Genomic DNA, 22,028 nt, shown 5'->3' with positions numbered 1-22,028 from the left:
TGTCAGACGATATCCCAGTACCCTATCTTCGTAATCTGATGAGAGCTCTCCCCTATCTCCTGTGGATCTATTGAAACCATCTTGAAGCAATTTTTGACAATTCTTGGTACTAAGACTGGAAATGTTTGGTGCCAACCAAATGTGTAAGGAATGTTCTTATATGAGAAAGGCAACGAAGATCTTGACAGAATAAAGACGTTTTTACAAAGAGATTAGTACTGTTCTTAGCTGACTAATGAGCGTAACAATTATAAATGATTTCATTTACTATTGAAAAGGATTTCTATTTTGAAATGTGATTCATTTTATTTTTCTTGAAGCACATCCAAAACAGCATATTGCATAAATTTGTCCTCAAAATATACTAATTGATCCTGTTGAGCTAGCACATTTTCCTGTGGTATGTAATTTGTTTTGGTGTTCACTTCTTTTATAAATAATAATTATAAAAATGTACAAAAATAAGCAAATGTATTTGTAATACTACATTTGAATAGTAATAAGAGGTACTTTCATTGAAATCTGTAAAAAAAAGTGATGTTGCTTAATTCATCTAGTGCCGATGAATGTAAATACATTGTTGCATATATTTATATTTTGAGGATATTTTTCTCATTCAGTTGACAGAGAAAAGATAAAAGATAAATTTCTGGTACAGAATCTTATTATGGTTAGAGTTCATTACTCTAACATTCTGATATTCTAGGTAACCTTTTAGAAATTAGCCCAAGGTCATTTTTATTCATTGCAAAGTTAATTATAGAAGTTGTTGATTATTTCTGCTAATTTCATTTTTGTCCATCTCTTTTCATTTCACATTTTCACCTCTTTGTTTATTAAAATTCAAAACTGGTAAAAAATATTTGTTTATTCTCTTTGGAAGCACATCTGAGAATTTATTTAGGAAAGACAATGAAATTAAGAGAATTCATTTCCTGTAGAATTTATTTAATCATATTATTTCTCTCCCCCAAAGGGCTTGGAAGATGTGACAGTTTATACATTTCACAAAAATGGATTGAAAATATAGTCACTGGGAATGATAAAAAAATGTTTACAGAATGCTAGTTTCTCCTTTTTTTTTTTTTTTTAGCAAGGCTGACCTAAATAGTTCCTGTATTAAAATATGGCAAATGAAATAAAAATAAAATTATAATAATACTTTGCTAAATATTTGAACAGAAATTAATAACAGTATCAAATAATATCTGAAAAAATTTGAATCTCAATTATTTTAGGCAAGAAAATAGTATGCGACTTTATTTTAAATTTCACCTTTGGTCTTTAATGATACATTTAAATGGCATTAAAAGTGATCATATCAGTTCACTTTGGGATAATAAGCATTACATGATGGTTTTATATATTTTTGAAAGACTAATGCATTTATCCACGTTAAGAAGATACTGATAAATTTTGTAGATATTCACTGGGCATTCCTTTGCTAGGTACAGGCATTCTTTAATTATTGAATAATTATTAAGTATTTACAGCGTGTTTACACTGTATTGGGTCTTTGGGAATATGCCAACAATATAAATGCTGCTTCTCTATGTGTAAACTTGGGCCAAGGATAGGGGTAGGCTGAATTCTGTGATGCTCATTTTCTATCCTTTGACCGAGTTTGTAAGTCCTGATAGACTGGTTCTATAGACACAGATCTCTTCTTGGATCTGACTTTAATTTAAGACAGAAGGGAGCATGTCTGAGGCTCTCCAAGTCACTTTTACTGATAATACATCCCTGCTGTTCAAAAAGAAATGAAGGGAGGAAGGTAGTAAGGGAAAGAGGAAAAAAGGAAAGAAGAGAGGGAAGGAGGAAATCAAATAACAAACCCTCAACTAAAAACTAAAAGACTTTTTACCTGGCTGGTGTGGCTCGTGGTTGAGCATCAACCCATGCACCAAGAGGTCGCCAGTTCGATTCTTTGTAAGGCACATGCCCAGGTTGTGTGCTTGATTCCCAGTGAGGAACATGCAGGACGTGGCCAGTCGATGTTCTCTCTCATCGATGTTTCTATCTCTCTCTCCCTCTCCCTTCCTCTCTCTCTAAAATCAGTAAAGAAAAAATATTATGACAAAAAAACTAAAAATCTTTCTTTCCAAAGATCTTAACTTCTCATTGGTGAAATGAGGCAAATAAAATCAGGTAGTTTTTTTCCTTCTATGTTCTTTCTTCTATCTCTGTCCTTTTCACCCCCCTTTTTTTTATTTCCTCCATCATCAATATATCCTTGACAGAATACCTTCTCAAACTACAAGCACTATGTGCAATTCCATATCTTGTCATCACTGAATTGTTTCAATGGCATCTTCAGCCCGGTTTCTAGTAATTAGTAGAAAAACCACACACAATGAATAATAATGAAAATTTTATTACCTCCAGACAATGCTGTAATTAACTATTTTCACTATTTAGTTTGTCTTTTCATTTACTTTGTCAGTTCCTTATCTTGGTAAAGAAGCATCCCGTTTTTATTTTGTACTATAAAATGTCAGTGTGATCAAGGGGCATATGTATATATTGCCATTCTAGATGAATTAGCCAGCATCGATCCAGACTTGTTTTCCAAGATTCTTGACACTTTCTAGGTTTCATCTCTACTTTAATTATAGGAATTCATGATTTGAAGCAACCTTTGGTGGACATATGTTGTGTATATTTATGGCTCAAACCAACTGGGATATAAAGGTGAAATTTATACAGATATGAAAGACAAGACATTTAGTTTTGAAGTATTTAATAATTTCACTAACTTTCAAGATGTATTATAATTATCATATATGCCTGTACTATGTGCTTTGTATCTATATTTAATATTTTGGATCCTCACAAAAATCCTTTATGATAAAGTAGATATATTTTCTATTTTATACACAAGGCAATTGTTACTTAAAGAAATAAACCAGCTATTTCAATATACAAACCAAGTATCAGCACAAGGACTTAAAATCAGTTCTTCTGCTTACAAATTAAGTGATTTTTCAGCTCAACATATTGGCTACATCAAGTACCACCAATTGAGAACATAAGTTAGTGCTGAGCTATGTGCTACCACCTGTATTAATGAATCCTACGAAAGCAAAAAGAAGGGAATAGTCAGTCTCTCATGGGATGAATTAAGTTACAGGAGGCCTTTTTTTTTTTTAGATGAACTAAATTTTTAATCAGGCCTGGAAGGAAAATGGTGGGTTTCTGTTGTTTGACGAGATAGTCTATGTAGAAAAAACATGAGCTGTAAGAGGGTAGCAAGAATGTACAAACTTTTAATGTATAATTATAAAGGCACAGTCCAGCTGGTGTGGCTCAGTGGATTGAGTGCCCCATGGACTGAGAGGTCCCAGTTCCATTCCCGGTCAGGGCACATGCCTGGGTTGTGGGCTCGATCCCCAGTGCAGGGCATTACAGGAGGCAGCTGATCAATGTTTCTCTCTCACATCGATGTTTCTATCTCTCTCTCAAAAAAATCAATAAAAAAACACCCATCAAGGTTTAAATGGTATTAATAAGAATTTTGTATCTCAGTCGCAGTTTTGTTTTTGTTTCTTTTCATCCCAAGTGGGATAGGAAAGCACTGAAGAATTTAAACAGAGGAGTTACATGAAAAAAGGGTGAATATTGTTTAAGTGCTAAAGTTCTAACTTCCACCATTTGATTTGTATTATATTTGTATTTTTTCATAGATGCCTTTTGTTGGATTGAAAGTTTTCTTCTATGTTTAGCTTACTGAGAGAGAGTTTGTTGTTTTGTTTATCATGAATGGATTTTAATTTTGTCAGATGTTTTATAGCATATATTGAAGTGATTATATCATTTTTCTTAGTGTAAATTTGGTGGACTACATTTATAGGTTTTTAAATAGTAAACATGACACTGCAATCTTGGCTAAACCCCACCTGATTATGATGTATTGTTCTATAAATATATTGCTGGGATAGATATACAGTTGACTTTTGAATAGCACGGGTTTGAACTGCACAGGTCCACTTACACGAGGATATTTTCAATAAAAATACAGTCTTCATTCCTTATCCTTGGGTTTTGCAGCCATGGATTCCACCAACCACAGATCAAAAACAGTATTTTCCATCCATGGTTGGGAACTCTTGGATATAGAGGGTCAATTGTATGCATTGTTCTACTCCATTTTTTATAAGGGAGCATCCTTATATTTTGGCATCTGCAGGGGGTCCTGAAACCAATCCCTCTCTAATACCCAGAGGACATTGTATTTTGGTAATGATATTTGTGTTTATGCTCAGGAGAGAAATTATTCTGTAGTTGTTTTTTCTTGTAATGTCTGGTTTTGATCTCACGGTAAGCCTCATAAAATAGTTGGGAGATGTTCCCTTATTCTTTATTTTGTAAAACATTTATGTTAGGTTTTTTGTTTGTTTGTTTACTTCCTGAAATGTTTGATAGACTTCACCAGTGATCTAAAGTTTGTTTCCTCTGTGGGAAGGTATTCAATTTCATATATATATAAAAAAAACATATATATATGTGTGTGTATATATGTATATATATGTGTATATATATATATTTTTTTTTGGTAATTTGTATCCTTTAAGGACTTTATTCATTTAATATAAATAGTCGAATTTATTGGCATTAATTTGTCTTTATTATCCATTTTTTGTCTTTACAGTGTGTTTCACCTTTCATCCTTGCTTTTCAAAATTTTGTCTGTTTTTACTCCTAAGTTTACCTTAATGTTTATATTTTATTTTTCTATTGTTTTTTAGATGACTTTTTTTTTTTTTTTGGCTTTTCATTTACTTTTTCCTACTTTAGATTTAATTTATTCTTATTTTTTAGCCTCTTAAAGTTGAAATTCAGATATATTGTGTTGGTTTTTTTCTAATAAAAATATTTAAAACTATAAATTTATCTCTGTGCACAGCTCTAACTGTACTGTGCAAATTTTGATATATTGTATTTTTACTATCATTTAATATGAAATATTTTCTAATTTGCCTTGTGATTTCTTCTATGAATCATAGATTATATTAAAGTGTATTGTTCAGTATATAAATATTTGAGGCTTTTCCAGATATCTTTATGTTTGATATATTTTTTAATGTTTTTATTTGATATTTAGAGAGAGAGGAAGGGTGAGGGAGAGATAGATAGAAACATCAATGAGAAAGAAGAAACATTGATCTGCCTCCTGTACACTCGCCACTGGGGATCAAACCCGAAACCTGGGCATGCACCCTAACTGGAAATCAAACCAGCAGCCTCTCGGTGCATCATCACTGAGCCACACTGGCCAGGCTCTACGTTTGATTTTGATTTGATTTTTTTTGTGGTCAAAGAACATACTCTATATTGTTTTAATCTTTTTAAATTTGTTAAGACTTGTTTTATTGGTCAGCATTTGAGCTATCATGCTGAATGTTTAGGTCCATTAGAAAGCATGTACAGTATACTGTGCCATTGTTGTCATATGAACATCATTTAGATCAAGTTGGTGGATAATTTCTATATCCTTACTGATTTTCTCTCTTTTGTAAATTATTGAGAGAAAAATGTAAGTGTGGATTTGCTTGTCTTCTCTTTCAATCCTATTGGTTTTTGCTTCATGTTGTTGAAACACTGTTTCCTGCCAAGACTTGTAGGATTTATTATTCTTGAACATTTTCTTGATGAGCTATTCCTCTTTATTATGATGGATGTTTGCAAAGCTTTTCTGTATCATTTTATTTTTAATCTTTCTATCTGTGTATTTAAAGTATGTTCTTGTGGAGAGCATACAGTTGGAGCTCACATTTTTACCCATTCTAACAATAAATATTTAATATTGAATATAATTATCAATATTGCATTTAATTCTAGCACCTTGTTTTCTATTTTTCCCATTTTTTCCTTCTTTTATTTTCTCTGTTTTTGCCTTCCATTTGATTTATTGAGTATATTGTAGTATTATATTTTTTTTTCCATTGATTTTTAGATAGAGTGGAAAGGAGAGGGAGAGGGAGAGGGAGAGGGAGAGGGAGAGGGAGAGGGAGAGGGAGAGGGAGAGAGAAACATCAATGTGAAAGAGACATGTCAATTAGTTGCTTCCCACAGGACCCCAACCGGGGCCAGGGAAGCTGCAACCCCGGTATGTGCCCTTGGCCAGAATCAAACCTATGACCCTTCGGTCTGGGGGCCGACGCTCTAACTGCTGAGCCAAACTGGACAGGACTGTAGTATTACATTTTATTTTCACTGTTTTCTATTCTTTTCTATTTAGTGTCTGTACTAGGATTTTTAGTTTATATCTTTAATTCAACACAGCCTGTGTTCAAGTAATACTATACCACTTAACATATAAGAATATTACAAAATGTATTTTCATTTTCCTCTTCCTTTGTTTTGCTATTTTTGTCATACATACATTTCACATCTATAAATGCGGTAAACTCTGTTATATGTTGCTGTTATTTTTACTTTACTTGGTCAAATATCTATATAGAAATGATGAGAAAACAATGAAAAAAGTCCTTTAATTTTCTTACAAACTTATCATTTCTTGTGACCCTAATTTCTTTATATAGATCTCGGTTTTTATCTGGTATTATTTTTCTTCAGCCTGAGAAATGTATTTGTTGTTACCTTCATTGGAGGTCTGCTGGAGAAGAATTATCTAAGCTTTTGTTTGTCTGAGAAGGTCCCCTGGATTGTTGAAGGACATTTTACTGGTTATACAATTCTAGGTTGCCATTTTTTTTCTTTTCATGGCTATAAACATATTATTTGATTGTCTTGGGCTGATATTATTTGTGATGGGGAAGTTTGTAATCATTATAATAGTTGTTGCCCTGTATATAATGTGTCCCTTTTCTGTTTGCTTTAAAATTTTTCTCCTTATTCTTGGTTTGTAGCACTTCGATTATGATGCTCTTTGATGTGGTTGTGTCTATACATTTGTATACATTGCACTTAGATCTGTATGTTTATACTTTTAACCAAATTTGGAAAAGTTTTTAGTAAAACTCTTCAATGTTGTCTGATCTTTGTCGTGTCCTCTGGGACTTTACTTACAACATGTTTGACTTGATACTGTCCCATAATTCACTAATTCTCTATTCCTCATTTTTTGTTTTTGTTTGTTACTCGTGACAGATTGTTTTTATTGCTAGATTTTCAAAATGACTGGTCATTTTTTTCTGCATTAGGTAATTTGCTTTTAATCCCATTCAGTGAATTTTTCATTTCACATATTGTATTTTTCAACTCTACAAATTCTACTTAGTTCTTTATAATTTATTTTTTTCTCATCATATTTGTGTTTTCTTAGGTCTTAGGTCTATTTAAAATAGTTGTTTTAAAGTCTCTTGTCTACTACTTCATATATCTTTCATTTCTATATATGTATCCTGGTTATAGATCACAATTTTCTTCTTCTTCACTTGTCTAATAATGTTTATTGGGTAAGGGACATTATAATTCTTACATTTTTTTATGTCAGGGTTTTGCTATCTTTCTTTAAAAGTGTTAATTTTTTTTTTTTTTTTTTTTTTGATATAAGCTGTTAAGTTACTTGTAGATCACTTTGATCACTTTAAGGCTTATCTTTTAGCTTTATTAGGATGGACTTAAAATAGTCTTTTTTTTTTTTTTTTATCCTCACCCGAGGACATTTTTCCATTTTTTGTAGAGATAGAGTGGAAGGGAGAGAGAGTAAGAGAGAGAGAGAGAAACATCGACGTGAAAGGGACACATCGAGTGGCTGCCACCCGCACGACCAACCAGGGCCCGGGACAAACTGCAACTGAGGTACGCGCCCTTAGCCAGAATTAAATCCGGGTCTCTCTGGACCGCAGGCCGATGCTCTAACCGCTGAGCCAAACTGGCCAGGGCAAAATAGTCTTTACTCTAGAGCTAGTTGAGCCATAGTACTAATGCTTTATCGTTCTGATGTTTCTATAGAATGCTCAAGGGTATTCAATAAGGTCATATAATTGTGGTCAGAATTTGAATATCTCATGTGCGTATCTCACGCAGTACACCTGTGCAGCTTTGTATTCAGCATGGACTCAAGGAGATCTGTATGAATATTTCTAGATCTATTTCTAGGCTTAATGCCCTTTCTGATACTGCCCCCAATTTTCAGCTGCCTCAGCCTCCCAAATTTCAGGATCTGTCTCCTTACCTCAGACAGGTCATGATATTCCTCTTGGTGTCTCCCGTCCTGCTCTGTAGTCTGTAAAATGATTCCATGTCAAAAACCACTAATATTGTAGGGTTAGGTTACCTTGTTTGTTTTCCTTTTCTTAAGCACCACAATCTTATGATGCCTTTTGCTGAATGACTAAAAACATTATTTTTACATCTTTTGTCCACTTTTCTACTTGTTTAATGTATGGAGAGCATTTCCAGTAGTATTTACTCCATCATGGCCAGAAGTTGAAGTCCTTCCATTTGTTGATTTATATATTTTATATATCATGTACATAATATATGAATTTGTCTTCACTTTAAAAATACAGGAATGATGTATGTAGAATAAAAGATACTAGTCACCTCACCTCTTCTGTCTCACTTCATATCACTCAACAGAGTATTCATTTCAGAAGTTTGATGTACTTCCTTCTATTCTCCTTTTTATTTATATATAGTTATATGCACATATATGTACTATATACATAATTTTAAACAAAGCAAATCACACTATAAGTATTGTTCTGAAACCTTTTCACTTGATTATGTCTTAGAAATCTTGTTAAAGTATATACCATTTTACTTTTTTCTTTTAACATCAGCCACGTATTGTACAGAATAGTCTTCCTATAATTTATTTAGTTACTCTCTACTTTTAATAGTCATTAAGGTTTCCCCTTCTAACTATTTACTCTTATAAACTGCATTATTTGATAATATTTTACAACGACTCCTTGGATGTTAAATATTTCTGTAGAGGAAGTTACAAAGTGGTCAAATAGTATGCCTACTTATAAATTGCCTTCCTAAACAGTTTTCATATTTATATTACTCCTTACTAATAGGAGCCAGGCTCTTTGAAGAAATGGTTAATTCCAGATCTAGGACAAGAAATATAAGAGATATATCTGGAATATCTTATGTCAGAAAGCAGGGAAGCTAAAGATTACTGTGGTCATGTGAAAAGAAACAGTATTCAATTTGAAGGGATTACAATTTGTCAAAGATGAACAGTTTCAGAAGAAAAATTTTCTATGATTGAAAAACATCAAATATGTTCAAAAGCCAAGAATCATAAGGATACAAACCAACCCAAACAAACTAAAAACTACATTTTTAAATGATTTTAAAGGATTTTTAAATGTATAACAGAATTAGACTATTAGAGTTTGCAACCTTTATTAATTGAAATACTGTTTCTAAAAAATGATCTTCATTGGTCACTAACATCCTCAGGTAAAAAACATGGATAGGAAGCATCATAATAAATAGATCCAACTGACAACACCTGACCCCACTGATAACACTGCAGAAAGAGAGACAACTGGTCGCTACATGGCAACTGATATGATGTGATGGGAAGTATACAACTTTTCCAAATTTGATCTTGTTCAAGGCCTATGGTCTAACTACCAGATAATATGACATACAGGAGACACAGGAACATATATTCAAGTCGATCTCAAGGATGCTATCAGGCAAAGCTAGAATTTCAGAAATTCTACACGATAAATGATCCAGTTTCTTTAATAAATAATAGTCATGAAATAAAAAGAATGGAAAACTGTTAGAGATTAAAAGAAGAAAGGGAGAAAGGTAGAAAAAATACAAATGTAATAGTATGTAGACCTTGTTTGGATCCTTGTTTGAACAAACCATCTAAAAGTAGGAATAATCATAGAATTATTGAAATAATCATAGAATTTTGAACAATGACTGGATTTTAGATGACTTTAAGGAATTATTTATATTTTATATGTGATATTAATATTTTGTTCGTGTTAAAAATAGTTCTTATCTCTTAGAAACAAAATGAAATATTTACCAATGAAATGATATAATCTCTGCCCTTGCTTTTATTTTATTTTTTAAAGAATAGTTTATTGATTGTTGAAGAGAGGAGGAGACAGAAAAACATCCTTGTAAGAGTGTAAGATTGATCGCCTGCCTCTGGCATGCTCCCTACTGGAGATCAAGCCCATCACCCGGGCATGCGCCTTGACCAGGAATTGAACCACACTGGCTAGGGCTGCGCTTGCCTTTAAATAATACTGTGAAGGGTTGAAAGGGGAGGCTGTTTATCTTGGATGATGAATACATAAGGGTTATTATAGTATTTATTTAATATTTAAGTGTTTGAAATTTTCCATCATAAATTTTCAAATTAAAATATAAATAAATTTAGCTTTAACAGCCTAGAGGTAGAGAATATCATAAATTGTCAAAATAAGTGGCAAGCTTTCAGAATTTCCACCTTAAACATTTAAGTGTGTAATATATATGTGTGTGCGCACGCGCGCGCGTGTGTGTGTGTGTGTGTCAGCAGAAATGTTATAGAATTTATTCAGCCTAATTGCTGCAGTTGATTTGGACCCAACCAACATGCACTTATCTTGAAGGATCTTAAGGATCATATCATAAGCCTCTCTCACATGCATCAACACCCCAGAGAAATCTTTGAGGTAAATCTAATGCTATTTATTTTTTCATATCTACCTCTTACCAAGGTCCTACTATTTTATTTGTTTTGCAGGTACAGCAGGTACAGACTGTGCAACAGGTACAGCATGTCTATCCAGCTCAGGTGCAGTATGTGGAAGGAAGCGATACTGTCTATACCAATGGAGCAATGTAAGTTTATGTGTGGGAGTCTTTTTAATTCTCCCGCTTGAGGCCAGAGGTCTTCTACTGGAGCAATTTCCATGGTGTATCCAGTCCAGCTATGCTCCCTCTGCTATATGTCAGCTTGTAAGATTTTCTCCAATAAGGCTTGTTTTATATTTGCACCACATTACGCTAGTGATTTGCACAATGTAGAATGGGACTATATATAATATATGTATAGTATATGAATAATTGGACTGTGTATATAGGTATATACTAACAAAATCCAAATATAAAAAAATATGTGTGGAAATTCATGATTAATGTAAGAAGCACTTCACTTGTCTTTTGCATAGTTCAAAAGGGAATGCTTCCAGGAATTTTTTTCACTGCTTTTTTTTTGAAAGAGGAAAACATACATTTGAAATATGATTAATTTCTACAACACTGGACTACTAGGAGTAAGTTTTTTTTAATTACTGTTCTGTATAAACTATTTGAAATTTGAGTACAGAAAACATCTGAAATAAAAAAGCATTGTCTCTTGGCCTTGAGACAAGTGTACTGTGGTAGTGTCATTTGCTCAGGACCCAGCTGCAGCCCTTCTGTGTGTGCACCGCTCTGCGAGATTTTTTTGCCATGATTATACATACAGGCCTTCCGGTCTGGTCCTGAGGAAAACAGCTTCTAAAGCACTGCTGAATGCTGAGGACTCTGTTGTAAATGTGGATGTTTGCCTTGTATTTTAAATATCAAAGATTATTAAATAAAGATGATTGCTTTGTAGAAAGAAACCTTTTTTCACCTTTCCTCATCTTGCTTTCTAGAGTATGTATATATTATGTATAATATATATCACAAAAGATTATATATATCACATTATATATAACAATGTACATGTATATATACACATGATATATAAAAACATATATATTTACACACACACACACACACACAGAAAAAGACTTTCTCAGAAACTCCTAGCTCCCTTTTGCTTTTATTTCATTGGCCATAACTATGTCGCCTATTAATCATTAGTAGACTAATGGGAATCTGGGAATGAGAATTTGTAGCTTGCATGTCTATATGCTAGAAGGCAGCAAGGGAAAAGGATACTTGGAATGCATGTTTAGAGGGTTAACTCTACAGTATCTATCACAGTCATTTATCATTGGTCCAAGGCGGGATGGAGAGATTACTAGCATGTGACTTTGTGAAAGTTATACAACCTGGTTCCCTTTTTTTAAGCCTATGAAATGGATATAGTTAGCTTATCAAAAGTGCTTTGTAGAATATCTGAGAAATAGTAAAAATTGAATATTAGTTACTGCTGTAAAATTATGTCCTATAGTTATTTTTTTACATTTTTTCTCTCCTATTTAGACTCTGAATTCTGTATATTGCCTTGTGCATTTTTAAAATACCCCACCACTGGCCTTAAGGTCTTCCACATAATAGGTGAATGTGTGATCATTGAGTCAATTTATTTACAAAACCTTGGAAAAACAACATCTCTAAAGTTGACTCTAAAATTATATGGTCCATTTAAGCCCAGAAATGATTCAAAGTAAATACCTCGTGCCAGCATGTATTTTATATGGCCCATTAGCTCAGTTGGTTAGATCATGACTAATGAGGTCTAGGTCATGAGTTCATTTTCCACAGAGTCCAATTAGCTTTGATCTGGATCTGTACGGGCCCAGATTGTATCTCAACTCCAGCCAGTCATGTCATAAATGTGTACCCTTGGTCAAGAGAAAGAAGATGCATCTTTAAAAACCTTTCATTACTATCAAGTATAATTTTTGATTAAAGATTTATTATTTTCACATTTACTAAAGAAATATTGTGTTGCCATGAGTTACATTAAAAATTTTAGTAGCTAGAAGACTATGAATGTCTTTTCTCAAATATACAAAAAATATTTTTTCCAGCAAAAGCCATTCCAATTTTCTTTTTCATTTTTAGTGCTGACATTTTACTATATACAATTTTTGTCTCTAATGTTCATTTTAGGTTCTTTATACTCCCTCTTTTTATTTGATATACTTTCATGTGTGTTAGGAAAGATTATTTCATATTCTTCCACCACACTGAATTAATAGCCAGCTAGTGTTTGATCTCTGACTTGGGTCACAGTCAAATTCCAATTCTGTGTGATAATAAATGCTTTTTGCTGATGATACTCCCACAAGATGGGGATGCTGATCTTTATCATGAACTTTCAAGCACCCAGTACATGGCCCTACAGTCTGTGCATGCTTAGGCAGTACTGGCTCCCTGTCACCAGCATCCCCATGCCAAGTAGCCATAATGCACTGGTCTCACTCAAGAGGTGATGATAGCCCTCACAGAGATGTGTCATCACTTATGAAAATGTGTCATCATTATAATTTGTTGATACTAAAGTGTTTACCTGGTTCTCACTGTGAATATGGACATTTACTGCCAGCATGACAGCCTAAACAATGTGAGTTAGTGAGTGAGCATAAATTTAAATTGAACAATTGAGATTGCTTTACAGTGCTGGGAGTTGGAGTAGAATAACTCTGTACTCAAGGGAGAAGGTAACTTAATTCACTTTTGCTCCTGTTAATTTTATTATTGCCTCTGTAGTCACTCAGGTTACACCATCTGTATATTTTCTTATAATAGTTTTCCCAAGAGGATTTTTTCAAAGTCTCTATCAGTCTTGTATATTTCTATAGATTCTGCAATTTATAATCATTTAGAATACTGTAATTAAACCTGCTGAGAAACATTTCATAGCATGCAGAGAGAGTCCAATTCAATAGAAATTTCTTGATGTAGCTAAGAAATCAATTTTGTAAATGATTTTTTTCTTTCCTCCACTTCTTTTTGACTTATACTTCCCCCACTCACTCTTCTGCCGTGTTAGTCAAAGCAGAAATAAAGACAGTGTACTATATCATGGCCAAATTAAGAAATATTAAAAAAAAATTTTTTTTCATTTTAAAGGATTTTCTCATGTGAACCACTCTTTGAAGCTTATCCACTGTTTAGAGATGATCAATGTTTTAAAATGCTCAAGAGTTCATTGTATGGGGTGTCTGTTATAGTAAAACTTGACCCATTGAAAGCATCTCATGTCCTGTTTATATTATAGATTTCTCATCAACCTCGATACAGAATTCATCAAACTGTGTTCCATAAAATGTTAGTCCATTTGATGGTCACACAAGCAGGGAAATACTGAATAAAGTCCCATTTTTTGAGGTCTCTAAACTCCTATTATTAGTTTTTTAAAGGGTCTGAGTAATCCTATGGGAAAGAAATGTAGTGTTTTAAAACTGCCACAGAACTCTTTATCTGAATAACATCTAATAACATCACATGGCATACTTTGGATGGTGTTACATTATTAATATACTGACATTGAATAGATTTATTCAAAATCCATAATCAAGTGTACTGGAGTCACAATTTAAAATAGTCATTCCTTGAAAATCATGCAGTTAGTACATTTTAAAAAGCCATCCAATTTTTTTTTCTATACACTTTAAAAATTATTAGTAAGGAACCTTCAGAGAGATACTCCTCAAGTTAATTGTTTGTTTTTTTTTGTCTTTGAGTGCAGTAGTTAGTTTCAGGATTTGTGGGTAAATTTTGCTTTCTTTTAAAAAATAATTAGTATTTTTATTGTTCACAGTATTATACATGTTCCCCGTTTTCCCTCCCTTTGCTCCCCTCCACCCAGCCTTTGCCCCACCCCAGGCCTTCACCACACTATTGTCTGTGTCCATGAGCTATGTGTATATGCATAAAGTTCTTTGGTTAATCTCTTTCCATCTCCTCCACTCCTCTACCCTCTGAGATCTGTCAGTCTATTCCATGCATCCATGCCTCTGGGCCTGTTTGGTTCATCAGTTTATTTTGTTCATTATATTCCACATATAAGTGAGATCATGTGAGATTTGTCTTTCTCTTACTGGCTTATTTCACTTAACATAATAATATCCTGGTCCCTTCATGCTGCCTCAAAGGGTAATAAATCCTTTTTTATAGCCACATAGTATTCCACTGTGTAAATGTACCACAGCTTTTTTTATCCACTCATCTACTGATGGACACTTGGACTGTTTCCAGATCTTAGCTATTGTAGATAATGCTGCTGTGAACATAGGGGTGCAGGGTGCATTTATCCTTTCTGATTGGGATTCTTAGAATATGTTCCCAGGAGTGGAATCCCTGGGTCAAACAGCAGTTCCATTTTTAAATGTTTTGTGGAAACTCAACACTGTTTTCCATAGTGGCTACACCAGTCTGTCTCCCACCAGCAAAGAGTCCCCTTTTCTCCACATCCTCGCCAGCACTTGTTATTTGTTTATTTGTTGATGGTAACCATTCTGGCAGGTGTGAGGTGATGCCTCATTGTAGTTTTAATTTGCATCTCTCTGATGATTGGTGACATTGAACATTTTTTCATATGTCTGTTAGCCATCTGTGTGTCCTTTTTGGAGAAGTGTCTATTCAGGTCCTGTGTCCATTTAAAAAACAAAATGGTTTATTGCCCTGGCCAGTGGTTAGAGCGTCGGCCTGAGGACCGAAGGGTCTCGGCTTTGATTCTGGTCAAGGGCACCTACCTTGGGTGCAGGTTTGATCCCTAGTCTCGGTCAGGGTCATGTGGGAAGCAACCTATTGATGTCTCTCTCTCACATAGATGTTTCTCTCTCTCTCCCTCCTTTCTACTCTTTATCTAAAAATCAATGGAAAAGTATCCTTTGGTGAGGATCAATAAGAAATAAGTAAATAAATAAATAAATAGTTTATTGATTTTTAGAGAGAGAAAAAAATATGCACATGAGTGAAACATCAGTCAGCTGCCTCTTGCACACCCCCTACCAGAGATCAAGCCTGCAATTTGGGCATGAGTCCTAACTGGGAATCGAACTGGCAACTGTTTGGTGCTCGGGATGACACCGAACCAACTAAGCCAAACCAGTAAGGGCTGCCCATGTTTTAGTTGAATCAAAGCCAAACTCCTCAGTCTCTGCCAGAGTCCCTAACTCTAGTTCCCCCTAAGGGGGCTCATTTAGGTTCAGGTTCAGTACAGCCTGCAGTCTCCTCAGCAGGAGCAGGTTCAGTCACCCTAGGAGATAGACCAAAAGAGTCTTCCATGTAGGATGTTGCCTACTCATCCTGCAGGAGGGGGCTAAATTCTTCCTCCTGGTCAATAGCCTCTGAGGGTCTCACACTGTGAATGTCAATAAACATATCTTCAGGTAAGGATTTTTTCTAAAAAATGCATGAACTAATCTGCTTGAAAGCTAGAGTGAGAAGTCTTTGTGGTGGGGTATATGTTTGAAAAGGTTGGGAATCATAATATCGTGCCTCACAGAGACTAAAGTCTTTTAGGATAAGTATAATTCTTCAGCTATGTAAAGTCTAAGGCTGATTCTTGAAGGCTGAGTTTTGTAATTGCCAGAAGGTTCAAGAGAGAATGGTACCAACATATCTTAGTCTGGTCCTCAGAAACAGACTAATGAGTTGCCTCCCAGGGAATACTCTGAAACCCCAAACTGCTTTTAGTTCAGCAGTATTCCTGACTTTGGGTATTGGACATACCACCACTTGCCTGGGTTAGTGCTGCGTTTGGCCTCAACACATACATGCATACTTTAGCTGCATTCATTTTTTTCAAAGTCCTACTAGACAATATGTTCATCTCATTAACAAGAGCCTGATTTCTGAATTTCTCTTAATAGTAAAACCTCTCTGGATTGACCACATATTCTTCAGCCTCTTCCAAGCTGGCTTTCTTCTTCACAGTACAATGAAATTACTCATAAGGGTTATTGGTGACCACCAGTTGTTAAATATAATAGACGCTCTTCTAGAATAAATTTTTTAAATGCCTAAGAGTCAACTAGCCAGCTACTCTATATTTGAATCTCCATCTTCTTTTGTTTTTTTTCTGTCTATATTCTATTTTTTTCCTATCTTAGTGTATCATTCTCAGTTATATTATTGACTAAATAATGTTTCTGTGGTCTAAGCTTTGTGTACGTTCCTCTACTTTTCTGTAACAGAAACTACATTTCTTCCACAACAGGACTGTTATTCTTATAGCACTCTCTTTTAAACTTATCTAACATTTGTCTTTCCCCCACTGGAATGTAAGTTTCAAGTAGTCAGATGCCTTGTTTGTTTTCTCCCTGTTCTCTCTCAATGGTACATGATAAGTCCTCAGTTTACATCTGTTGAATGAGTTAAATGAAGAGGAGCATTTCATGACAGGTGAGACAGGAACAAGCTACTTGGTAGTTCTAAATACAAAGGAAAAAATTAATGGAACTGAGTTGAGATGCTGCTGACCCCAGTATTAACATCACTTTTCTTTTTTCAGTACAAAACATTATTGGGCTTATGTACATGTATAGGGTTGTTCAGTTCATCTTTTTCTTTTCTTATTTTCCAAGTTGACAGTATAGTACTATTAAATATAGTTACTGTGCTATCCATTATATCCCCAGAACTTATTCATCTTAAAATTATAAGTTTTATACCCTTTGCCAACATACCCCCATTATTCCCACCCCCTGGAAACCTCCATAGTACTCTGTTTCTATAAGTTTGATTTTTTTCATATATAACATATAGGTTCATACAGTACTTGTTTTTCTCTGTCTGACTTATTCCACTTTGCCCAGTTCCCTGAATCATCCATCTTGTTGCGAATGGTTGAATAATATTTCATTGTATATATATTCCACATTTTCTTTATCCATTCATCTTTTGATGGGCACTTAAGTTGTTTCCATGTCTTGGCTATTGTGACTAACTCTGCAATGAACATGGAAGTGAAGATATCTCTTTAAGATATTCATTTCATTTCCTTCAGATATACACTCAGAAGTGGGATTGCTGGATTACATGGTAGCTCTAAACCAGACACATAGACCAATACAGGATAGAGAGCCAGAAATAAACTCACGCATTTATGGTCAACTAATCTTTGACAAAGGCACCAAGAGAGCTTAGTCGGGAAAGGATAGTCTCTTCAATAAACGGTGATGGGAAAACTGGATATCGACATGCAAAAGAAGTAAATGGGACCCCTACCTCATACCACTCACCAGAAATAAAGTAAAAATAGATTAAGACTTAAATGTAAGACCTGAAGTTGTAAAACTCTTGGCAGAAAACATAGAGGGTAAGCTCCTTGACATCAGTCTTGGCAATGATTTTTTTTTTTTTTATATGACACCAAAAGTGCAGGCAACAAAAGCAAAAATAAATAAGTGGGACTACATGAAACTATAAAAGGCAACCTATGAAATGTAAGAAAATATTTCCAAAACATACATCTGATAAGGAGTCAATATCCAGAATATATAAGAAACTCATACAACTCAATAGCAGAAAAGCAAATAATCTGATTGAAAAGTGAGTAAAGGACCTGAATAGATATTTTTCTAAGAATACGTACAGATGGCCCACAGGTACATGTAAAGATGCTCAGCATCACTAATCATCAGGGAAATGCAAAACTAAACCACAATGAGACATTACATCACAGCTGTTAGTATGGTCATTATAGAAAGACAAGAGAAAAGAAGAGATAACAAATGTTGATGAGGTAGTGGAGAAAAAGGAACCCTTGTGCACTGCTGGTGGGAATGTAAATTGGTATGGCCCACATGGAAAACAGTATGGAAGTTCCTCAAAAAATTTAAAATAGAACCACTGTATGATCCAGCTGTTTTTCTTAATTGCAAATTTAGACCAGTGACTCTGGATCAAAAATTTTTATGAGCCACTTCTGCCAAAGTTGATTTAAGTTTATGAATCCACTTCCCTGGCTTCTGTTGTCTACAAATGACCTGTGTGTGTACTTATGTGCACCTTTTTGATGTGCTTCAAAAGCTCTTATAGCAATGGAAGTTTTGCCAATGTTCTCCTGGATGACTGCCCCAGAATATAAAAATCCTTTATTTCTATACATTTTGATTTTTTAAAATACTGAAACAGACTAAAAAACTAATAGTTGTGAAATGACACTTTTTTCCCTTCATACCTGTGAAACTTGAGCTTCACATTTTTGGTATCCTCCAGTGCAGTGGTTCGCAGTCAGTCAGACCAGCAGCATCGACATCACTGAGACCTTGTTAGAAATGCCCTCTTCTCGTCCCTGTCCCGGTTCTACTGAATCAGGAACTTGGGGATAAGGTCCAGAAATGTTTTAAAAAATCCTCCAGATAATTCTGTTGCACACTAAAGTGTGAGAACCACATTTCTTTATTAAAGAAATAAGGAATTCAAATAGAAAGTAAAGTGTAAATGTCTACATATCTTTTTGTAATGACAATAGCATATTATATTATATATTATGATTCCAGTACTCTGTACATTATCGACACATATAGTAATAAAATACTGTATATGATGACAAAGCTCGATTAGTTATCGCAAGAATTGACTTTTAACATTCATTCATTTCCTTTCTAGTTGTGGTAACAGCTCAATAAATGCTTTTATTTTTTACGAATTGTTAATAGCAGTTGAAATTAGCAGAAATAAGCATATCTCCTGAATTTAAATCAAGGAAAATATTTTATTAATCTTATTGAACAATATTTATTACTTTATATTTAAACTATTGTTTGTTATTTTTAGATAATAATGAGAGTTTAACTGTCAGGTCATTTGAATTCCTTTCTGAATTACTGTTCTTCCCTTTGGGACCTTCGCAAAATGCGCATGCCCTGTCTTTGGTATATCTTCTGCCTTCAGCCTGACTTGGATCATTCAAGAGCTCTATTTAGAGACTCAACTAAGTAATGCATGTTGTCCATGGTACATAAAATATCATGTACCATATGAATGCAGTTTGTTGAAGTTTCCAAATAATGCAGGGCTTTGGTAACTCACATGAACATTTCACAATGGGAAACTGTTTAAGGCAGGGTTCTTGGTTTCAAGCAGCAGAAACCAACTCTGGGTTTATTTAAGAGAAACAAAGAATTTATTGAAAGGTATTTGTGATTCAAAGAATTTCCAGTAAGTCTAGAGATGATAGGTAGAAGCAACATTGGCAGCCAGACCGTAGCCAAACCACACCTCAGAAATAGTCCAGTAAGGACACCACACCACTGCACCCACCCTATACACTGTCCACCATGGCTGCCACTGGATTCTCATCATAGTCTAAAAGAGGGGCAATAATTCCTAACCTGTGTGATTCCCTTAGTGTAAAGTAAGTGACAGAATACATCTCCCACTCTATAAACAATTCTTCCTAATTCCTCAGTTCTTCTAGGTCCCTCATGTGCTCTCAGACTTTTCAAAAATATTTTAAAAATTGTTCATTCTGGCTGCTTTCACTTATTTCCTCAATCTGTCCAATCAGATATATATTGCTATCACTAGAGGAGACACTTTCTGATAAGATCACCTCTTATCATCATAGCTAATGACCATGTTCCAGAATCATCTCACAGGACCCACCTGCAGTGTTGTACCGTTTGCCACTTCATTTCCCCTTGGTTTCCCATTACCGCTCTGGTCTTTGTGAAGGTTGTTTCTCTGACTAGAGCCTTCCCTTACCTACCCCGACCCATGCCTTACTCCTATCTCGATGTAAAGCAAAGTCCAAACCTCTCGCCCTATTCCATAACAATGTGCTCAAAGCTTTATACTCAGGTAAATATTTACATGCACATGCGAGTCCGTGCACATACGTACCATATATATATACATATATATATGATAGAAACAAAAGTTCCTCCAAGTAATACCTGTCTTCACTAAGTATAATATGCTCTGACCCCATCTAATCCCTTTCTGTTTTTAATGCTGTTGTGACCTGTTAAAATTATAGATCATGATTCACTGTTTAAAAATGTTTGTTTATGCCCTGGCTGGTTTGGCTCAGCGGTTAGAGCGTTGGCCTGAGGTCCAGAGAGACCCGGGCTCGGTTCCCACTAAGGGCATGTGCCTTGGTTACAGTTTGTCCCCGGCCCTGGTTGGGTTGTGTGGGTGGCAGCCACTGGATGTGTCCCTTCACGTCAATGTTTCTCTCTCTCTCTCTCTCTCTCTCTCTCTCTCTCTCCACCCCCCCCTTCCCTCCTCTCACTCTATCTGAACAAAATATGGAAAAATGTCCTCAGGTGAGGATAAAAAAAAATTTTTTGTTTATAATACTTAAATATTTTATTTTTAGCTACTTTTAAAACCTCCTTACTTTCTAATATCCTTCTCATTTGTTATAGACAGCTATTCCAAAATTCAGTTTCTTCCTGTGCTGTGGCTTTTGCACATGCTGTACTTTCTTCCTGATGTCTTTTCCCTCCTGTTTTCCGGAGGGCTGACTGCTACTTCTCATCGTTTAGTTTCAACCTAAATCTCTCTTCTTTAGGGAGCACGTTCTTGACTAACCTATCTAATATGCCCTTCCTATTTCTTATGCTTTAATCTATTTTTTCTCTTTCATAGCTTAAGGAACTTCCTAATTATCTTATTTCCGTTCCTTTCTTTTGACCACCAACTCCTTATATTATGTAGCCCTTATGACAGTGGAGGTTATGTCTGTTTTGTTCCTTTTATTCTAGGTTCCAGAATAAATGCTGAGTAAAATTTGTTAAAAGAATGAATACAAAGTAGCCTGAAGACATAAAACATTGTACCAATGTAAGATATTATAATAATCAACATTACTATATTCTACCTTCACAATAAACTTTATTAAATAAAATTTGAAAGATATTTTATTTCCTTAATTTGCCATTTTCATTTCATTGCTTGGCTTTATCATAGACAAGCTTATTGGTGGGAGAGGATTATCAAGACCTGGGTAAAATATAAAACACATAATTTAGAGATATTATATATCTGGAATTATGGATAAGACACGTGAAGTTAGAGAAAACAGAAAAATTGGTTATAGCTGAAGTATATTGACATAATAATCCCAGTGAATAGGCAAGCAGGGAATATTCAGAATCATGCTTAGCCAAAGTATATGCTGAGGCATGATGGGTTACAGACAGCAATGATTTCCTGAATTCAGTGGATCAGAGTCCTGACATTTACGTAGAACCTTATAGAGTCAGCTATGAAGAAGCTCCTGTCAGCAAGTATGCACATATCTGTGTGTTTTCATTCATCACTGGATTCACATGCAGAACAATGGGACGGTTTCTATTATAGAAATAATATGACATCATTTTCATAACAGTTTGTGGCAATCAATAAGTAGCAAACAAAAGAAACAGAGTAGCATCTTTTAAATGTGAACAGAACTGCTTAGCAATTTA

At 34.6% G+C, this 22,028-nt stretch overlaps 1 protein-coding gene across 2 annotated transcripts in view; it reads left to right on the top strand.

The window, feature by feature from the left end:
* RFX3 (regulatory factor X3) overlaps positions 1-22,028 on the top strand; it is a 290,497-nt gene that overhangs the window by 160,149 nt on the left and 108,320 nt on the right. For both annotated transcript variants that reach the window (XM_036261527.1, XM_036261528.1), the window contains one exon: positions 10,682-10,779. In XM_036261527.1, coding sequence (XP_036117420.1) covers positions 10,682-10,779 — 98 coding nt within the window. The remainder of the gene's footprint in view (positions 1-10,681; positions 10,780-22,028) is intronic.

This window comes from Molossus molossus, unplaced genomic scaffold (assembly GCF_014108415.1).
Source record: "Molossus molossus isolate mMolMol1 unplaced genomic scaffold, mMolMol1.p scaffold_m16_p_14, whole genome shotgun sequence".
In the NCBI taxonomy this organism is placed as follows: domain Eukaryota; kingdom Metazoa; phylum Chordata; class Mammalia; order Chiroptera; family Molossidae; genus Molossus; species Molossus molossus.
Note: the sequence above shows the minus strand (reverse complement) of the source record. Positions and strands in the feature narration are given on the sequence as shown.